We start from the raw sequence: 17,788 nt of genomic DNA, 5'->3' as shown, positions 1-17,788 counted from the left end.
TGATTGTTGAAAAGTAGAAAATTGTCTGAACCATGGGCAAATAGATATTATTCAATGTCAAAAATACAAGATCATTTTATTTAATCATCTCGACCTGATGATCAACAGTTTCTATAATAAATATTGGACTTTGCTTCAATTATAATACTTTTAACAAACGCCTTAGTTTCATGAAACCACGATGAGCGTAATAACATGTCTGTCAGAAAAATAATTGATCAATATAAAGTTCAATAAATGATTGTTAATGAACATAATTCACAATTTTTTTTTAAATATTATAAAATTTTTATTTTATTTTTCGCTTAGTAATTAAATTTTAATATTTATTTAAATTTAATTTGGGTTTCCATAATTTTTTTTCTCAAGTTATTTTAATCACTAGGCTTTTTAGCGATTATTTCTATAACTTAAATTAAGAGTTTTAAGTGTCTTCTGAAACATATTAGCTTGCTGTAATTCAAGTTTATGATGTATATTATGTATTGTCATAAAAATTTTATAAGGACGTAAAATATAAGTAAAATATAATATGTTATAAAAAAAAATTGATTTTCTAAAAGCTTGACATTTTCTAAAAATATCCTTCCATACTATACTCAGTGGTATCTGTGGCGAAAAAAATTTCAGACAATATCAAATATATATATAATCCAGATTATACTAAATTAATTTTGTATTATACTCAGTATAATTTTCGATTTGACCGAGTAATTTTTCTGGTTATACCGCGTAAGATTACACTGGATATAATGTGAAAAAATATCCTGTATAATTTAAATTATACTCAGTAGAATCTAGAATTATACAATTTTTTTTGAAAATTGTGATATTCAACTTTTTTCTTTTTTAATTTATAAATTTTTTTAAAAATTTGTAAAATTATGATAATCATTTTTTTAATTGTTCATTTTTATGAATTAAAAAAAAATACATCAATAAAATCAAATAAAAATTTCGTTCAAAAAACTAAAAGTTAAAATGGTGACCCCAATTGGAAATATTTACTAAAAATTTTTCAACCCCAAATTATCGGAAAAAATGTGCTTAAAAGCTTCTTCAATATTTTTATTCATGCATTGCATTGCATTTTGAAAAAAATGAGCAATTTAAAAAAAAAATAATTATCACAGTTTTAACAAATTTTACAAATTTTCAAAAGAATTTATAAATTAAAAAGGAAAAAAGTTGAATATCACAATTTTCGAAAAAATTATATAATCCAAGCTTCTACTAAGTATAATTCAAATTATATGGGATATTTTTTCGCAACTTTATCCAGTGTAATCTTACACGGTATAACCAGAAAAATTACTTAGTCAAATCGGAGATTACACTGAGTATAGTACAAAAATAATTCAGTATAATCTGGATTATATTTGATATTATCTGAAATTTTTTTTCACCACAGATAACAATGAGTTTAATATGGGAGGATATGTAGGGTAATTTTGTTCTTTCCGTGTACGCGTGATAATTTTATTTCTTATAAATTTTTCGTAATTTCGAAAAAAAATTTTTTTGATCACTAGGCTTGTATGAAATATTAGATTTATCAACTCTATTTTGTATATTTGATTATATGAGTTTAAAAATAAAAAATAATATACTTCAATTTATCATCTTTTTGCTCTATTTCAACTATAACACACTTGATTATTCAATCATAATTCAATAATAAATTGAAAATTTAAAAATAAACATGATAAAAGTTGTCTGAAATATAAAGATTATATATCGTCATTAACTTTCATCTATACTTGAATATGTAATTACACTTCAAAGAACTTTGCACTGCCAAGTCAAAGTTCCGATTTCATTCATAAAAGTTTGTTGTTTTTTATAAAATTGTTGACTGAATTATTTACTAAACAAAAATGTTATGAAATAGTTTCCTTAAAGAATTTTGAAATAAACTTATTGCTGGTTATCGGTAATATGTTATTTATAATTCAAAGATATAGTATTATCTTTATTATTCAGGAAATTAGTCTGTTTGTTGTAAAGCGTTAGAGAACGATTTCATTGTAACTATTAATGAAATGCAGTATTTATTATTATTTGTTGTATTAACTTTTTGTATAGGGTTTATTTTAAGTGATCATTTAAATATATTTCGCCAAGATCAACAAATACAATCTTATTATGGCTATGTGCATAATCCAAGTCGATTGCTTGTCTGCATCAGTGATGATCCAAGAGATGCAGTTATTTGGAACAATCAAATAGAATGGAATCCATCTTCTTCTGATGAAGTGTACAACGATGATTTAACCGGTATGTGAAATAGGGAAATTTTTATTATCAAGAAATTTATTTTATTTGATTGGAAAACAAAATATTATTAATACAGTAGACGAATGGCCCGTATAAAAAAAATCGCCTTAAAATTGTCGTTTGTTTAAGATTTTAAACGTGACACAAACCAAGACTTTTTTAAGACACCAAAAAAAAAAAATTCTGAGAACAGATTTTTTAAATTTGGTTCTCGAATTTGTAATGAAAATAAGAAGATATCACAGTGACAGCTCCGGAAAATTATTATAGAGAGTCTTTAAATAGTCTTAAAATAATCTAAAAATCGTCTTAAAAAATTCTTAAAATAGTTTTCAAAAAGTCTTAAAATTGTCTGATAATAAGTTTTCAATCAATTTCAAATTCAATTTAAAAAGACCGTACTCAAAAATGTAGTAGTTAAAAAGTCGTAAAATCGCCTAAAAATTAATTTTCATAACAAATTCGAGAATCAAATTTTAAAAATCTGCTCTCAGAATTTTTTTTTTTTTTTGGCGTCTTAAAAAATCTTAAAATAGTATTGGCTTGTGTCACGTTTAAGATCTTAAACAAACGATAATTTTAAGACGATTTTTACACGGGAGTTGAAATAAAATTTTTTTCAAGTTACCACAATCAAAAAAATTGTCTGGCTTGGATTTTTGCGACACATTATTAGTATTTTTCTTATTTGTAGATGAATAAGAATAAATTCATACAATTGAATAATAATATTAATAATAAAAAAATAATTACAATATATTTTTGAGACCATGTTCCAATCACCATGGTGTACTTCACTTGGCTTCACAGCACTGAGCTATCTCCGTTGCACTTACAGTTCACGTTGACCTTCGTGATAATTATTTGAATAATATGTGAACGCGTTACTAGCAAGCTTAAATAAATTATGATGAATTATTATTAATACATAGTCAACAGGGGTTAATTGTTTTTCAGATTTCGTATTTCCTACTAATAGAAGTAATGAAGAAAAACTATGTGACATTGACATTGAATCTTGGGAATGTTTTTCTGAATGGAATCATCATTATTTTCAATGGAATAAAACATATTCATTTAATGTACCCATGGGCCCTGTTTACGATAGCCGTTGGGAAAGTAAGTTCTTAATGAATAATTCAACATTTTTTTTCATTATAATTTTTTATTTAAAGTATTATCTTTTCTAATTTTAAGCCTAGTGTAATTAAAAAAAATTTTTTTTTTTTTTATTTTTAACATCTTTATTCACAAAAATTGATTTAATTGTAAAAAAAACTTACTAATAGATTTCAAAGAATTCAGTAAGCTTGATGAAACCGATCCTAATTTCAATCCCGTAAAAACTAATAGAGATCAAAATTCCACGTACTTTTCATTCCACGAAAGTGGTGCTTTAGTCGTTTCAATTCGAGGATCATCAAATGCTCAATTTTTATTGTGCAAAAGTCAAAATTACAGTACTTCTTTCTGTTACTGGGTGATTATCGGTGGTTGGGGTAATACGATTACTGCAATTAGAAAATGCGAGAATGGAATACCATCAGGATTGCCAGCCGCTGGATCAAATTGTAGTATCTTGAGAGCTTCTGTAACACAAGTAAATCACAAATTTTTATCGTATGAAAGTCCTATTTAAAGTCTTATTTAAAGTAGGCTTGTTATATCGCGTTCCAGATACCATAAGGGCGTATACCGGCAAAAAGTACCGGTGAAAAGCCATAACAGCGTATAAAAAATTTTTTTTCGGAAATCGACGTATTTTCGTCCGAAATGTGCAGAAATGCAAAAAAAAATTTATACGCCCGTACTCGAGTCAGAATAATAAATCTACATGAGCCTACATGAACCTACATGAGCCTATAGGACAATTTTCAATTGTTTTTGATCGATATTATTCAATTTATAAATTAAATTTTTAAGTTTTTTTATCAATAATTTTTTAGTTACTATTTAAATTTATTTTTATTATACTATTCAATATTAGTATGAGTGTATTTTGTGAAATTACATTGATCCATCAAAACAATTGAAGATAAAAATATCGATCAAAACAATTAAAAATTGTCCTGTAGGCTCATGCACAGAAAAAACAATTTACGTGAATCAAGTAAATAATTTTGAAAAATTTCATCGTCTTGGTTTGAGTTGAAAAAGTCTTAAGTTAAGACATGTGCAGAAATGCAAAAAAATTTTCTCCGAACTAAAAATTTTTTTTGGCCTTAAAAAAATAGGATTTTTATTATACGCCCTTATGGTTCCCGGGTACAATATTTATACGCCCTTATGGCATCTGTAACGCGACATGTTACTAACTTTATTCAATGATAAAATGTATATTAATGTTTAACGATCATATTATTTTTTTAGCACTTTCCATTAAATGAATTTGAATGGAAGACATTTATAATTGATTGGGACCGTAAAAGTCAAACAATTAAATTATATGACCCAAACGAATTAATTTTATCCTACACCGATCCTGATTTTACATCGTCAAATAAAGTTGAAATTCATTACGTATTTTATGGAAATCCAGACCCTAAAATTAAGATGCTTTTCCGTTTCCACGAGTGTAATTATATAAATTTATCATATTTATTTTCAATACTTGAAAAATTAATAATATGAAAATTATTTTTTTACCCCCAAGATCACTATATTCTGACAAATCAGCTTCATGCTAAATTAACTAGTCCTCCTGTAAGTGCTGATAACTTTCATACGATCTGTATCGATATGTTAATTGGTTTATGTTCAAATTGTGAGCTGCTTGTGAATTTGGTTGACGGAAATGGCACAAAACAGGTAAAATTAATCACAAAATTAAAATCTCATAGCATTGTTAATATTAATTTTTTCTAAACAGATAACAGAACTCATTACCAGATCACCTGCTTACCATAATATCCAACATGATTTACCGATTTGGCAATATTTTCGAATAAATGCTTCCAATGTTGACAACTATCCAAGTCCAATTACATTAGAGTTTATTACAAAACTTTCAACCACTGGGAATGATATGAAGCCTCATTGGGCTTTAACTCGATTTGAAAAATGTTTACCGAACCGTAATTTAAATTTTCAATCGATCTTACTAGTTATAGTATTCTTTGTTGCTTATTGGTTTATTTTTGTGATATGTAGAAGCCGTTAAAACAATAGCAACAAATGTTATGAGCCTGAATAGTTATCCATTTCTATCCTGGCCAAATGTGACGTGTCAACGATTTTCCTATAATAAGCAAAATGAAGAAATACTCAGTTCTATTGCAAATTTTTATTACCCACCAGGTTTTTTTTACAAGCTATTTTCTTAAAAATTTATTGTCGAAATAATATTTATTTTTGTACTGTTTTTAGAAAATTTTCCTCTTTGTCCAAACTTTAGTTTTGGACCTCATTGCGCAACACCTTGCAGTAAATATTTTAATTATTTTTGCAATCATATAACAATGTGCACGCAAGATGGTTGTTTTTGTGCGCAAGGATACAGCGGTTTCAAATGTCAAAAATGTGAGTAAAAAAACCTGAAAAACGTTTGAACCTATGAAGATTCTTGAGTCAAAATTTTTTTCTTTTGATTTAAGAAACAGATTTTCTGTAAAATAGGGTTTGTTCTTGGTTCGAGATTGTTTTTCTCAAATCAAGTTAACTTTTTATCAGTGTAGGAGTTTTCGATAGCAATACCTCTTGGGCAAATAGCTGATTTTGATACGCCTATGTAAAAAAAAATCGTCTTAAAATTGTCTTACAATTGTCGTTGGTTAAAGATCTTAAACGTGACACAAACCAAGACTATTTTAAGACTTTTTTAAGACACCAAAAAAAAAAAATTCCGAGAGCAGATTTTTGAAATTTGGTTCTCGAATTTGTTATGAAAATTAATTTTTAGACGATTTTATGATTTTCTAACGGCTACATTTTTGAGTACGCTCTTTTTAAATTGAATTTAAAATTGTTGAAAACTTATTATTGGACAATTTTAAGACTTTTTTAAGACGCTCCGTTTTAATGTTCCGGGGCTCTGTCGCTGTTAGCTCATCTTAAAATAGTCACAAAAAATTTTTTTTTAACTTTTTTGAGACTATTTTAGACTATTTTAAGATTTTTTTAAAACTATTTTAAGATTTTTTAGATTATTTTAAGACTATTTTAAGACTCTCTATAATAATTTTCCGGAGCTGTTGCTGTGATATCGTCTTATTTTCATAACAAATTCAAGAACCAAATTTCAAATATCTGTTATCGGAATTTTTTTTTGACGTCTTAAAAAAGTCTTAAAATAGTCTTGGTTTGTGTCACGTTTAAGATCTTAAACAAACGACAATTTTAGGACGTTTTTTTTTAAACGGGCGGTTCGCGGCTTTTTTCGAAAAATTTTATTTTTCAGAAAATTTTATTTTTCAGAAAATTTTATTTTTAAGATTTCTCAAAATCAATGAAGAAGAAGTGATTAAATTTTACATCAAATCTATTGATAATACAACTCTTTTAATTACCGCAAACCGCGTTTCAATCGATCAAAATCTTCAAAAGTTTTGAGAGGTTTACACACCTACATAAATATATATACATACATCAGAATATTTTTGTAAAAGTACTCAGAGTAAAAATCTGATAAGAACTTGATTTTCGAAAATTAGGGTGAAACCGATAACTTCCCAATTTTTAAAAATCATTGATTTTGATAGTGCACGAAAAAAAGTAAACTGTAATATTCACTCGGATTCCGATTAATTTTTATAGTTTTAAATACTAAAGCTGACATCGGGATGGCAAAAATATAAATATTTTAGAACTTAATATAGAAAGTGTAAAAGCCACAACTTATAATTTGATATCGAAAATAAGTGATTAGTAGCAGTCCATACTATGAAAAGGGGAACTCAGATGAGGTGAAGGGGGTCTCACTCTGGGAGAATTTAACATTTGAAACAATAAAAATTCTACTTTTAAAATAGATATTTTACCAGTCCAAGCAAGTTAATAATGATAGTTTCATTTTTAGCGTTACGTTTAAAATTTACCATTTTAATTTGTAAATATTGATGTTGCTTGTATTAGAAATTTAGTAACTGTATTTTATATTATATACATATCATGCGATCATTTTTAGATACGAAATGATAGATATCAAAGTCAAAATTCTTAATTATTATACTTTAACATTTTCGACATTCACATAGCGAATATTACTGTTTGAAATAGTATTTTTTTCCATGTAAAGAATAAATTGTAGCATTTAAATGATAAATATTACATAGTGATTATTACACGGAAAAAGAATAATAGAAAAATTACAGTATATAATGTAACGCGGCGCTTCGTGATGAAAACTGGAAAAATTACAGTTTCAGATTTAAGTATTACAGATTTTATAAGAATTACATTGTAAAATGTAATATTTACGCTGAAAGCTTTGAAAATTAACATTTAAAGTTTGAATTACAAAAATGTTATTTCGAACTCAAATTTTTCTAGTTTTGAATACGTCAGGACACTTATTACTATTTACAATGTAATTTTTCAAGTTTTCTTTTTCCGTGTAAAATCACGATTTAACTGTTTGGAATGGTAATTTTTAGCAGTTGATAATTACTTATTACAAATCAACTATTATTTATTACAATTTATTTTTTTCGTGCGGAAAGTTAAAAGTAAATTTAATTATTTATTTCCTGATTGTTGATAAATAATTTTTATAAATAGCATGTGAACGTGGATCATTTGGCTACGAGTGCCGAAAGTTATGTAGTAATTGCATTGCCGAACGTTGTGATGCATATGATGGAAGATGTGATTCCGGGTGCATTGTATCTCCAGATCGTTTTCACATTCCGCCGTACTGTGATATTGGTAAATATTAATTTTCACGTAATATTTAATAAATAAAAAATATCTTATCTACTTTAACTTATACTTTGTTTCAAATAATTTATATACTTCACTAAAGTGATTGAGTCACCACCAAGTCCTAGCGTTGATCACATCAATGAGACAACAGTTCGAGTTTTTTTACCAGAATTAAATGAATATAAACACGTTATAATTTTATTCATATTTGAAATTGAGGTATTTTTAACACTTCATTATCCATACATGAATTCATTATTTTAATTATAAAAAAATTATTTATCAGTCAGATACAGAAAACAGTCAAAGTAAATTGGCAACAGAAGAGTATATAAACATTAATAACATAGAAAAAAAAATTTATTCTGCTGTTTTTACAAATTTAACTGTCGGCACAAAGTATTCAGTGAGATCATTGTCAACTATACATTATGATAAAAATCAATACAAGCATATGGAAGGTGCACGAAAAACTTTTTCAACATCCTGCGATTGTAAGTACAATTTATGATAATTTTGAAATTGATTTAATTTTAGAAAAAAATTTTCAGGGGATTCAAAGTTTGAAATAAAACCCGGAGAAAGAAGTATATTACTTGAACGAGTATCTCAAAAGGTAAGAAATATTTATCATTTCTTTATATTGAAGCTTCAAGTATTAATTTAATTTTTTTTTTAAGCTACACTCTCCATGTGCTGATAATTGGTATTCTGTAGAACTGGCAATGATTTCTTCCAGTACTAACAAATCTTATTCAATTGATATAAATCACGTACCTCATAAGTTTCCGATGTTATTTTCAAATTTGGCTCCATATACAGACTTCAAAATTTGTATTAGAAATTTGGATGTTAAATTTAGTTATTGTCAGCAAGTTCAAACATTAGAAACAGGTGATTAATTAATTAATTCATTCATTCATTTATTCATTAATCAAAATAAATGAGGAGCTAATTTTCAAAAGGGTACCTTTTAATATTTTAAAAGAACAGTTTTTTGATTTTTTAAATATTAAGTACTTATAAGAGAATTATAAAGATTTCTAAATTAAAATCAAATTGTAGCTTCATAACCGATAGCACTTTATAGCTAAATTAAAAAAGTTCGCTCCTGGGCACTTTATAGAATTGTAGTTTTAGATTAAGACTTGAAATCAATTGGAGTATTATTTTGACTTGCACAAGTTCCACATTCCATCGAATCGGAAGTAGAATTTATTGAAATGCGTATTGAGGTGATCTCTATATGACAAATAAAATATCCTTACCAAATTTGCAGCTGTTTGAATCTATATTTTAAAAATTAAGATTTTTTATTGTTAACACCCACCCCCGCGATCTTTATTGGAGATGATTCGGTGTAAAATCCGTTCTTAGATAATTTTTGTATCACATGTAGACAACTTCTATTAAATTTGGAGTCTATAGGAGCTATAGCTTGGAAATTAAAAATTTTCATTGTTAATACCTACCCCGCGACCCTCTGTGTGGTGTGATATCGTAAAATTCATTGATAGATTATTTCTACATCTCTTACAGAAAATTCCTACCAAATTTGAAGTCGATAGGAGCTATAGTTTGAAAACGGGAATTTTTCATTGTGAACGCCCCTGCAATCCCCTTGGTGGGTGAAATTTCGTAAAATCCGTTCTTAGCTGACTTTTACTCAGCGAAAGGAATATTCCTGCCAAATTTCAAGTCTCTAGGTCTTATAGTTCCAGAGATATCGTGATGAGTGACTATATCTATAGAAAGTCTCCTATATATATATATAGATTGAAGATAACCAGTTTTTTTTGTCTCGATTAATCAAAAATGAAAAGATACCCTTTTGAAACTCAACTCCTCAAATGCACATTAACTGGCGAAATTTAATATAAAAATTTGTCATTAATAGAACCATCTGAAGTGGAGCTAATAAAACCTGACTCAGTGTATGCAACCGAAGCAATAATTGAGTGGTTTCCTCCAATATTTCCAAACGGAAAAATACTCGGATATAATTTGACCATTCAGGTAATTGTTAAAAAAAATGAGTACTTCTAATGAAATTGAGTTTGTATCATTTCTGATAAATAATTTGTTTTTAAACTGATTATTAGGTAAGAAAACATTCTGGATGTGAAGATAATTATTCGGTTACTCCTAAATACTTGATAGATCCACGGACTGTAATAATAAATGACTCTGAAACTTTTCGAATGTTGTACAAATTTACTAATTTAATTCCGTATGTCATGTATGAAATTACGATTCGTGCTTTTAATACCAAAATTGGAGTTGAAAGTAAAACACGTTTGGATACTGATCAGTTAGGTAAGAAATTGTTATTTCTCGGTAATATAAACTTTATAATAAATAAATAAATAATACTTGTATAGAAATACCAACGGAGATATTTGAAGATCTTAAATTTGAAAATGATTTAATAACATGGAAAAGACCATTAAATTGCTCGACAATCACAGGACCAATTGTCGATGCTCGATTTGTTTTAGTGGGATTGAGTCCGTCTGTTAAAAACTTTAGTTATCAAAGTTTAAAAGGAGAATTTTCTGTAAATTTAACAAATATTGACGGGATTTATGGATCAGAGCAATATCGTGCTCGGGTTTATGTTCTTCATTATCCAAAACGATTACACAATGAAACGGCTTACACAGAAATATCGTTTGTCACTAATCCACGTCGTAAGTTGTACCACAATAAATTTATAAATATTTATTTTATTACACAGAAAAAAAGTTTCACTTGAGCCAAGAAAATATTTTTCTTCTTAATTATTTTCTTGAGCGAAAAAAAAATTTTTTTTTGACACAAGAAATTTCACTTATTCCAACAAATTAATTTCTCTTGCTTTGAGAAAATTTAGCTTCTTGATCCAAAAAATTTTGTTCTTGATAGAAGTAAATTTTCTTGCCTTGAGAAAAGTTCTCTCTTGCTCCAAAAAATTAAATATCTCGATAATAAATTTTCATTAATATTTTATTGACTAACATGTCAAATGGGAAGATCAAATAATATTGAATAATTTTTTTCATTCAATATGTAAAATTGCACGCTAAAATAGTATAGAATGGGTATCAAATATTATCAAATATTTTCTCTAGGTGAGAAAATTTCTTTCTCAGCTGAAGTAGGTAGCGCTGCTTCCTTAAAGTATCTAAAAATTTTGATCAAATATAAAAATTTATTGTATCAAGTATTTATGATAATTTGAATTAAGAAAAAATTACTTCCACCAAGAACAGAATTTCAAGAAAAATTTTTACTTCGGCCAACACAACTTCGGTCTTCCTTCAGGCACCTGAAAATTTTCTTGAGCCAAGAATTTTGTTCTCCAGTCAAGAAATTTTTCTTTTTGTGATAGATTTTTAGACTTAAGTTGTTAATTTTTTATTACTAGCTCCACCAAAAGTGGAAATGTTGGAGATCATTGAAGTTAATCAACAGGAACAAACATTGAATTTGCGGTGGAAAAAACCTACACCGCCAACGAATGGAGAAATTATTTATTATGCTATTAGATTTTCTGGAATAAATATTGAAACTACTGACATTGCTTATGTTTATTCCAATGAAACATGTCAATTATGGATGGATTTAATTTGTGCAGTAATTAAGCAACCATTTGGAACTCGCGAATTTATTGAGGTGAGAGCTTACAATAAAGGCGTTAATAAAGCTGGTGATGTAAATACAGTTGAATATCAACATCATGAAGGAGGTAAATTGTGATTATGAAATTTAAAAAATCATGATAATTTACATTTTTTATTAATCGTTTTTAGCACCAAGCTTACCTGAATTAATTTCAATCAACGAAATAGATAAAGGAGTAATTGATATACAATGGAAACATCCTTACATTACTGGAGGGCCTTTAAAGAGTTTTATGATTGATGTTGAAATTATTTCATCGAGATTAGAGAAACTGAAGGATTATTTCCACAAAAATGATAAGAATATCGACCTCCCAATTCAAGAGTATAAAAAAGATTACAGTACTCGAGTATATTTATTACCATCTACTTTGTATAAAATATCAATAAAAGCAACTACTAAATCACAAAATGGTTCAGAATCTATTGCTCATATTGAAACTCGTAGTACATTAAGTTTTGAATTTGAACCACATTTAATAGCTGGTGATGATTCAACAATAAAACTTGTAATCCCATCAATCATAAATAACACAGTAAATAGTCTTCTTAACATTGTGGTTAAAGGAGGATCAATGTGTGAACAAGGCACGATTTTAGAATCAACTCTTGAGACTGATGTTGGACTTGAATATCATGAATCAGCGTGGCTTGCTGCTTCTTTTGCAGTAAAGATTTGATTAATAATCTTACATTATTTATTTATTTCTATTTTTTATTTACGTTTATTTAATTTTAGACTCGCAAAAAAGTTAATCGAATATTCGTGGTTGGAGATGGTCAGAGCTATAATGGAAATATAAATTGTCCACTTCATAAAGAGATCTCGTACGTTATTGTGATTGTAGTTTATGAAAGTGATACAATAAAATCGATAATTTGGAAGTCACCGCCATTTACTGTGGGTACGAATGCCAAAAAGTCTTACATTTTGTATTGGCTCATTCCATTACTGCTACTCCTCATTGTTTTCACTGGGCTTGTATATTTTTATGTAAAGAGGTAAATTTTTTATTCAAATGTGAAAACTCTCTTTAAGGGGGACTTCTAATCTAGAGGCCCGAATTTCCACCATTTTTTGGCAGTCAATAGAAAGAAAGCATTTGATATTTTTACTGTCTATTTTTTTTTACACTTCCCGAACAAAAAAAATTCTGATTCAAAATGAATTTGAGATTGAAATTCATATTTTGACACAAATATGAATTAGTTTTGAGATAAATCCAAATTTGAAATTGATTTGTAAATAGAAATTAGCACGCCTGTAGAAATTTCGTTCCTGCTGTAAAATATTAATAAAGACTTGAGAATATTTTATAGATACAATTTATCCTAAATATTCTCAAGTCTTTATTAATATTCTAAAACAGGATCGAAATTTCTACAGGTGTGCTAATTTCTATTTACAAATCAATTTCAAATTTGGATTGATCTCAAAACTAATTCATATTTATGTCAAAATATGAATTTCAATCTTAAATTCATTTTGAATCAGATTTTTTTCGCACGGGTTGTTTATTTATATTCAGAGAGTACACAAAATTAATTTAAAAAAAAAAATTTTTTTTATCGAGTTATGCGTCCTTAAAGTAGAGGGGGAAAAAAGGCCACGTCCTTGTCGCTATAATTTCTGCCCTTGTAGTCATCTTAAAAATTAAACAATGATAGATTCTTGATAAATACAAATGTCGCTTTCTCATGAACGAATAAAAAATGAAAATTTGAAATTTTTAATAATTTTAAAAAATTGGACAAAGTTAAAAAAATTGACCTTTCTTTTTGAGTAGCCGCCATTTTAGGAAAAAAATTTTTTTCAGTTTTGTTGGTTCATGAGATAGCGACATTCGTACTAATTAAAAATCCATCATTGTTTTATTTTCAGATGACCACAAGGGCAGAAATCATGGCGACGAGGACACTGCCTTTTTTTCCCTTTACTTCAAGGACGCATAACTCGATAAAAAAAAATGTTTTTTTTTTTTTTTTTAATTAATTTTGTGTACTCTCTGAATACAAATAAACAAATGATAAAAAAATGGACTGTAAAAATATCAAATGCTTTTTTTTTATCGACTGCCAAAAAACGCTCGAAATTCGGACTTCTAGACTAGAAAACCCTCTTAGAATAAAATTCATCAATATTTTATTATATTACAGAGGTGCTTCAACTGTTAAATCCGATCGTTTCTTAGTACGTCACTCAAACAAGAAAGTAGAGAGTACAAATCGAATACATACTGTATCTCCTGACATGTTGGATCATCAAGAGCTCATATCATTAAACCCTTCAACTTCTATTGAAGAACTCAGTTCTTTTACACCGTTCTCGGCAACAAACAAAATCTTTTATAACAGAAATTAATAAAAAATGATAAAATATGAAAAATTAAAACAAAACTCCAAGTTCTATAATGTATTTGAAAACTATAAAAACTAAGCCATATACTTAATTAAAATATTAAGAAAAAAAACTGCTTTTAGCCGCACTTGAGATGGAAGGTATATTTCGTAGAATAGATTGATTCGTAAGAACTTATTCATTTATGCAAGATATAAAAAAAATAAACTAATTGTTACTTTGATTATGAGAACAAATTCAATAGATAGATTTCAGTAAATTATACCCAAAAATAGTTTTGAGTCACTTTTAATTATGCTAAAATCACTAAATAGTATCATAAGATGAAAAATTTGTAGATTAAATCAAAAATAAAATCATGAGCTTTTCTATATGCATGATTTAAAAATAAATTGTCTCTTCTGAGATAAAATTTATTCACAAATAAAGTCGCGAAAACAGCAATTGCCTCTATTAGACAGTATCAGAAAAACAATTTTTTTTATTTTGAATAATTGTATGTTGAAAATTTTGTTGATACAAACAAAAGCTTTCCCAAAATTTTAACTCAATATCTCAAAAGTTGAGCTGGCACATCGGGGAATCCCCCTGAGTATTTAAAATACATTGACAAAAATTTATCTCATCAATTTTCAAAATTAAATTTTCTACACAAATGGGCGCTTAAGTTTTTCTCTCAAAGTTAATAGAAAAAGAGTAACAGAGCGTAAGAAAAAGGGAAAAAATGTTACATTTCAACAATGATTTTAAATTATTAAATATAAAATTATAAAAAATGTTTACCATTTACTCAAATTCTTTTTTAGGAATTCTTCTGCGCTACTTTAGCATATTTAGGATGATGAAATATAGAAGACAAGAAACGTTGTATCGGGACTCAATAAACTTGTAGCGACATTTCTATGCTAGACGCTTTTTACTAAAGAAGTCTTTAGCGGAAGCGGTTATTTTAAATAGCATTTCTATCACTTAGGCCTTATTACCCGCGGGTACCTTATTTAAAAAAAAAAAAATGCTGCGAAATCTTAGCCAAATTTTTTATTTTTTTGTAAAAACCTCTGCCAAAAATCCTATTTTCATTTTTTTTCCCTTCGTACAAGATCTAGTTTGAAGCCTTAACTAAAACATATTTTATTTTTTTCATTTCAAATAATACTGCTAGGAGTTCTGCTGGTCACGCGGACGCATCTTTTTTTCGAGGGCTCGCCGGAAATGACGTCACATTAGCAGAGTTTTAAATACTTTTTTTTTTAATTTCAGTAATTCCTTATTAAACATGTATATTTAAGACGGTAAAAAATTTAAAGAAAATATTTCGTTTTTTCTATTAAAAAAAAAAATTAGTGAAAATAGGCCATTTTTTCCCGGAGGAAACCCATGTAACCCCTTAAAGCTTCTCAAGTTCTAAAATATTTATAGACATTTTTTACTTGCTGGGTTTGAAATTTATGAGTCAAACTTACTGATTGAAATTTAAAATTTTGATAACTGACAAATCTATCGTCCGAAATATGCTCAACAAAAGAATTAAAAAAAATATAGATATAATGAAAAGTTAACTTTTTCGATTGGTTATAGCCAAAAAAAGTAGATCTCACTTCTATCTTGTTTCTAAAAAATTTGTTTTGTAGAACCCGCGTTAAAAAAAATCGTCTTAAAATTGTAGTGTTGTTTAAGATCTTAAACGTGACACAAACTAAGACTTTTATAAGTCGTCAAAAAAAAAAAAAAAATTAGGAAAACGGCTCTGGAAAATTATTATGAGGAGTCTTAAAAAAGTTTTAAATAAAATTTTTTGTGACTATTTTAAGATGAGCTAACAGCGACAGAGCCTCGGAACATTAAAATGGAGCATCTTAAAAAAGTTTTAAAATTGTCCGATAATAAGTTTTTAACAATTTCAAATTGAATTTAAAAAGAGCGTATTCAAAAATGAAGCGGTTATAAAGTCGTAAAATCGTCTAAAAATTAATTTTCATAACAAATTCGAGAACCAAATTTCAAAAATCTGCTCTCGGAATTTTTTTTTTTTTGGCGTCTTAAAAAAGTCTTGGTTTGTGTCACGTTCAAGATCTTAAACAAACGACAATTTTAAGTCAATTTTTTTTTACACGTAAACTTAAATAACAAATTCTTCAAATTTAATTTTGAACTAAATGGTTTTGTATCTTTAAACGATTACACCGGCCGACATGATTTTTTTTTTCTGAGATATAATAAATTTTTTTCACTAATTTTATAGTGCTGATACCGAAATCAGACCTCATTTTATCGTATCACATCAGATTTTTGATAAAACGAATATATTCGCAATTTTTGATTGCTCAGTAAAAATGAATTAAATTAATAAGTCATGGCGCTTTTTTATCGAATTAAGTGACATCTTGTGAGAAAATATATTAGTTAGAACCTCGACGCGACCATTCGAAACGTGTTACATGGAAAGAAGCCTTTATAGTTACTTTGTTTACAAACGGTTTGCTAAAGTCAGTTTGTTTATTTAAAAAAATTGTTTACATTTCATTATTGGTGTTTAAAATATTCAATTGTTGTTTTGTGATTTAAAACTGTCGGAAAAATATAATGTTTTCAAGAAAGTGTCGTAATAGTCCAGATACATTTTGTTACATTTGTGGAAATTTTATGACTTTGAAACAGAAATTGAAAATTACTGAATTTGTGGAAAAGACTTATAATTCTTATTTTGGCTTTAAAATTCAACTCAGATCGTGGACTCCGAACTTTGTGTGTACTATTTGTGTTGAACTATTAAGGCAGTGGACATACGGCAAAAAAGCATCTCTACCTTTTGGTAGACCGATGATATGGAGAGAGCAAGTCAATCATTTTGATGACTGTTATTTTTGCTGTACCAATGTAAAAGGTTTCAATGCTAAAAATAAAAACAAAATAGTCTACGCAAATGTAACCTCAGTAACATGTCCTCTTCCGCACGGCCCAGATATTCCAGTGCCTCTTTCAAGTTCAATATCTGATCTTAGCTCAACATCATCAGAACAAAATATGCAGCGTCAAGAATCTAATGAAGTTTTTGAACCAATTTTAAATCAGCCTCAGAAATTCACACAGGGTGAATTAAATGATTTAGTTAGAGATTTAAATCTTACTAAAGAATCTGCTCAACTTCTGGGATTTAGACTTAATGCAAAAAATTTGTTAGCTCCTAATACACATTTTGCTTGGTACAGGAAACGTGAAGAGGAATTTCTTCCGTTTTTCAATCAAGAAGAATCATTAGTTTATTGTCATAATATTCCTGATCTCATTAGGAAGTTAGGAGCCGAATATGTTCCTAGAGAATGGAGACTTTTTATAGATTCCTCGAAAAGGAGTTTAAAAGGTGTTCTATTAGACAACACGAATCAGTATGCTTCTGTTCCAGTCGCTCATTCTGTTCATTTAAAAGAAACTTATGAAAACTTAGAAACAGTACTTGATATAATTAAATATGAAGAACATGGTTGGCAGCTTTGTGGAGATCTAAAAATTATAACTATGCTGTTAGGTCAGCAGTCAGGATACACGAAATATCCTTGTTTTTATGCGAGTGGGACAGTAGGGCACGAGCAAAGCATTACGTTCAAAAACAATGGAATCCTCGTACAAATCT

The 17,788-nt window shown here is 27.8% G+C and overlaps 1 protein-coding gene across 1 annotated transcript; it reads left to right on the top strand.

The window, feature by feature from the left end:
• Window positions 1-32: 32 nt before the first annotated feature.
• Window positions 33-14,195, top strand: LOC141526563 (uncharacterized). Its single transcript, XM_074241599.1, has 21 exons — window positions 33-36; window positions 2,086-2,277; window positions 3,235-3,396; window positions 3,567-3,877; window positions 4,648-4,852; window positions 4,931-5,085; window positions 5,147-5,351; window positions 5,428-5,574; window positions 5,644-5,796; window positions 7,993-8,139; window positions 8,237-8,355; window positions 8,423-8,630; window positions 8,688-8,752; window positions 8,817-9,030; window positions 10,034-10,152; window positions 10,239-10,452; window positions 10,518-10,826; window positions 11,543-11,863; window positions 11,928-12,466; window positions 12,538-12,800; window positions 13,956-14,195. The coding sequence occupies exons 1-21, from the start codon at window positions 33-35 to the stop codon at window positions 14,158-14,160; spliced, it is 4,257 nt and encodes a 1,418-aa protein (XP_074097700.1). The 3' UTR covers window positions 14,161-14,195.
• Window positions 14,196-17,788: the final 3,593 nt, after the last annotated feature.

Source organism: Cotesia typhae, unplaced genomic scaffold (genome assembly GCF_013202065.1).
Source record: "Cotesia typhae breed Kobodo isofemale line unplaced genomic scaffold, CoteBio_Ctyphae contig_11, whole genome shotgun sequence".
Taxonomy (NCBI): Eukaryota; Metazoa; Arthropoda; class Insecta; order Hymenoptera; family Braconidae; genus Cotesia; species Cotesia typhae.
Note: the sequence above shows the minus strand (reverse complement) of the source record. Positions and strands in the feature narration are given on the sequence as shown.

Excerpts from the sequence above, each read along its gene's own strand:
- LOC141526563 (XM_074241599.1), top strand. Across the intron at positions 4,853-4,930 it reads GCTTTTCCGTTTCCACGAGT|ATCACTATATTCTGACAAAT; the intron begins GTAATTATATAA and ends TTTACCCCCAAG. Across the intron at positions 5,352-5,427 it reads TGAAAAATGTTTACCGAACC|AAGCCGTTAAAACAATAGCA; the intron begins GTAATTTAAATT and ends TGTGATATGTAG.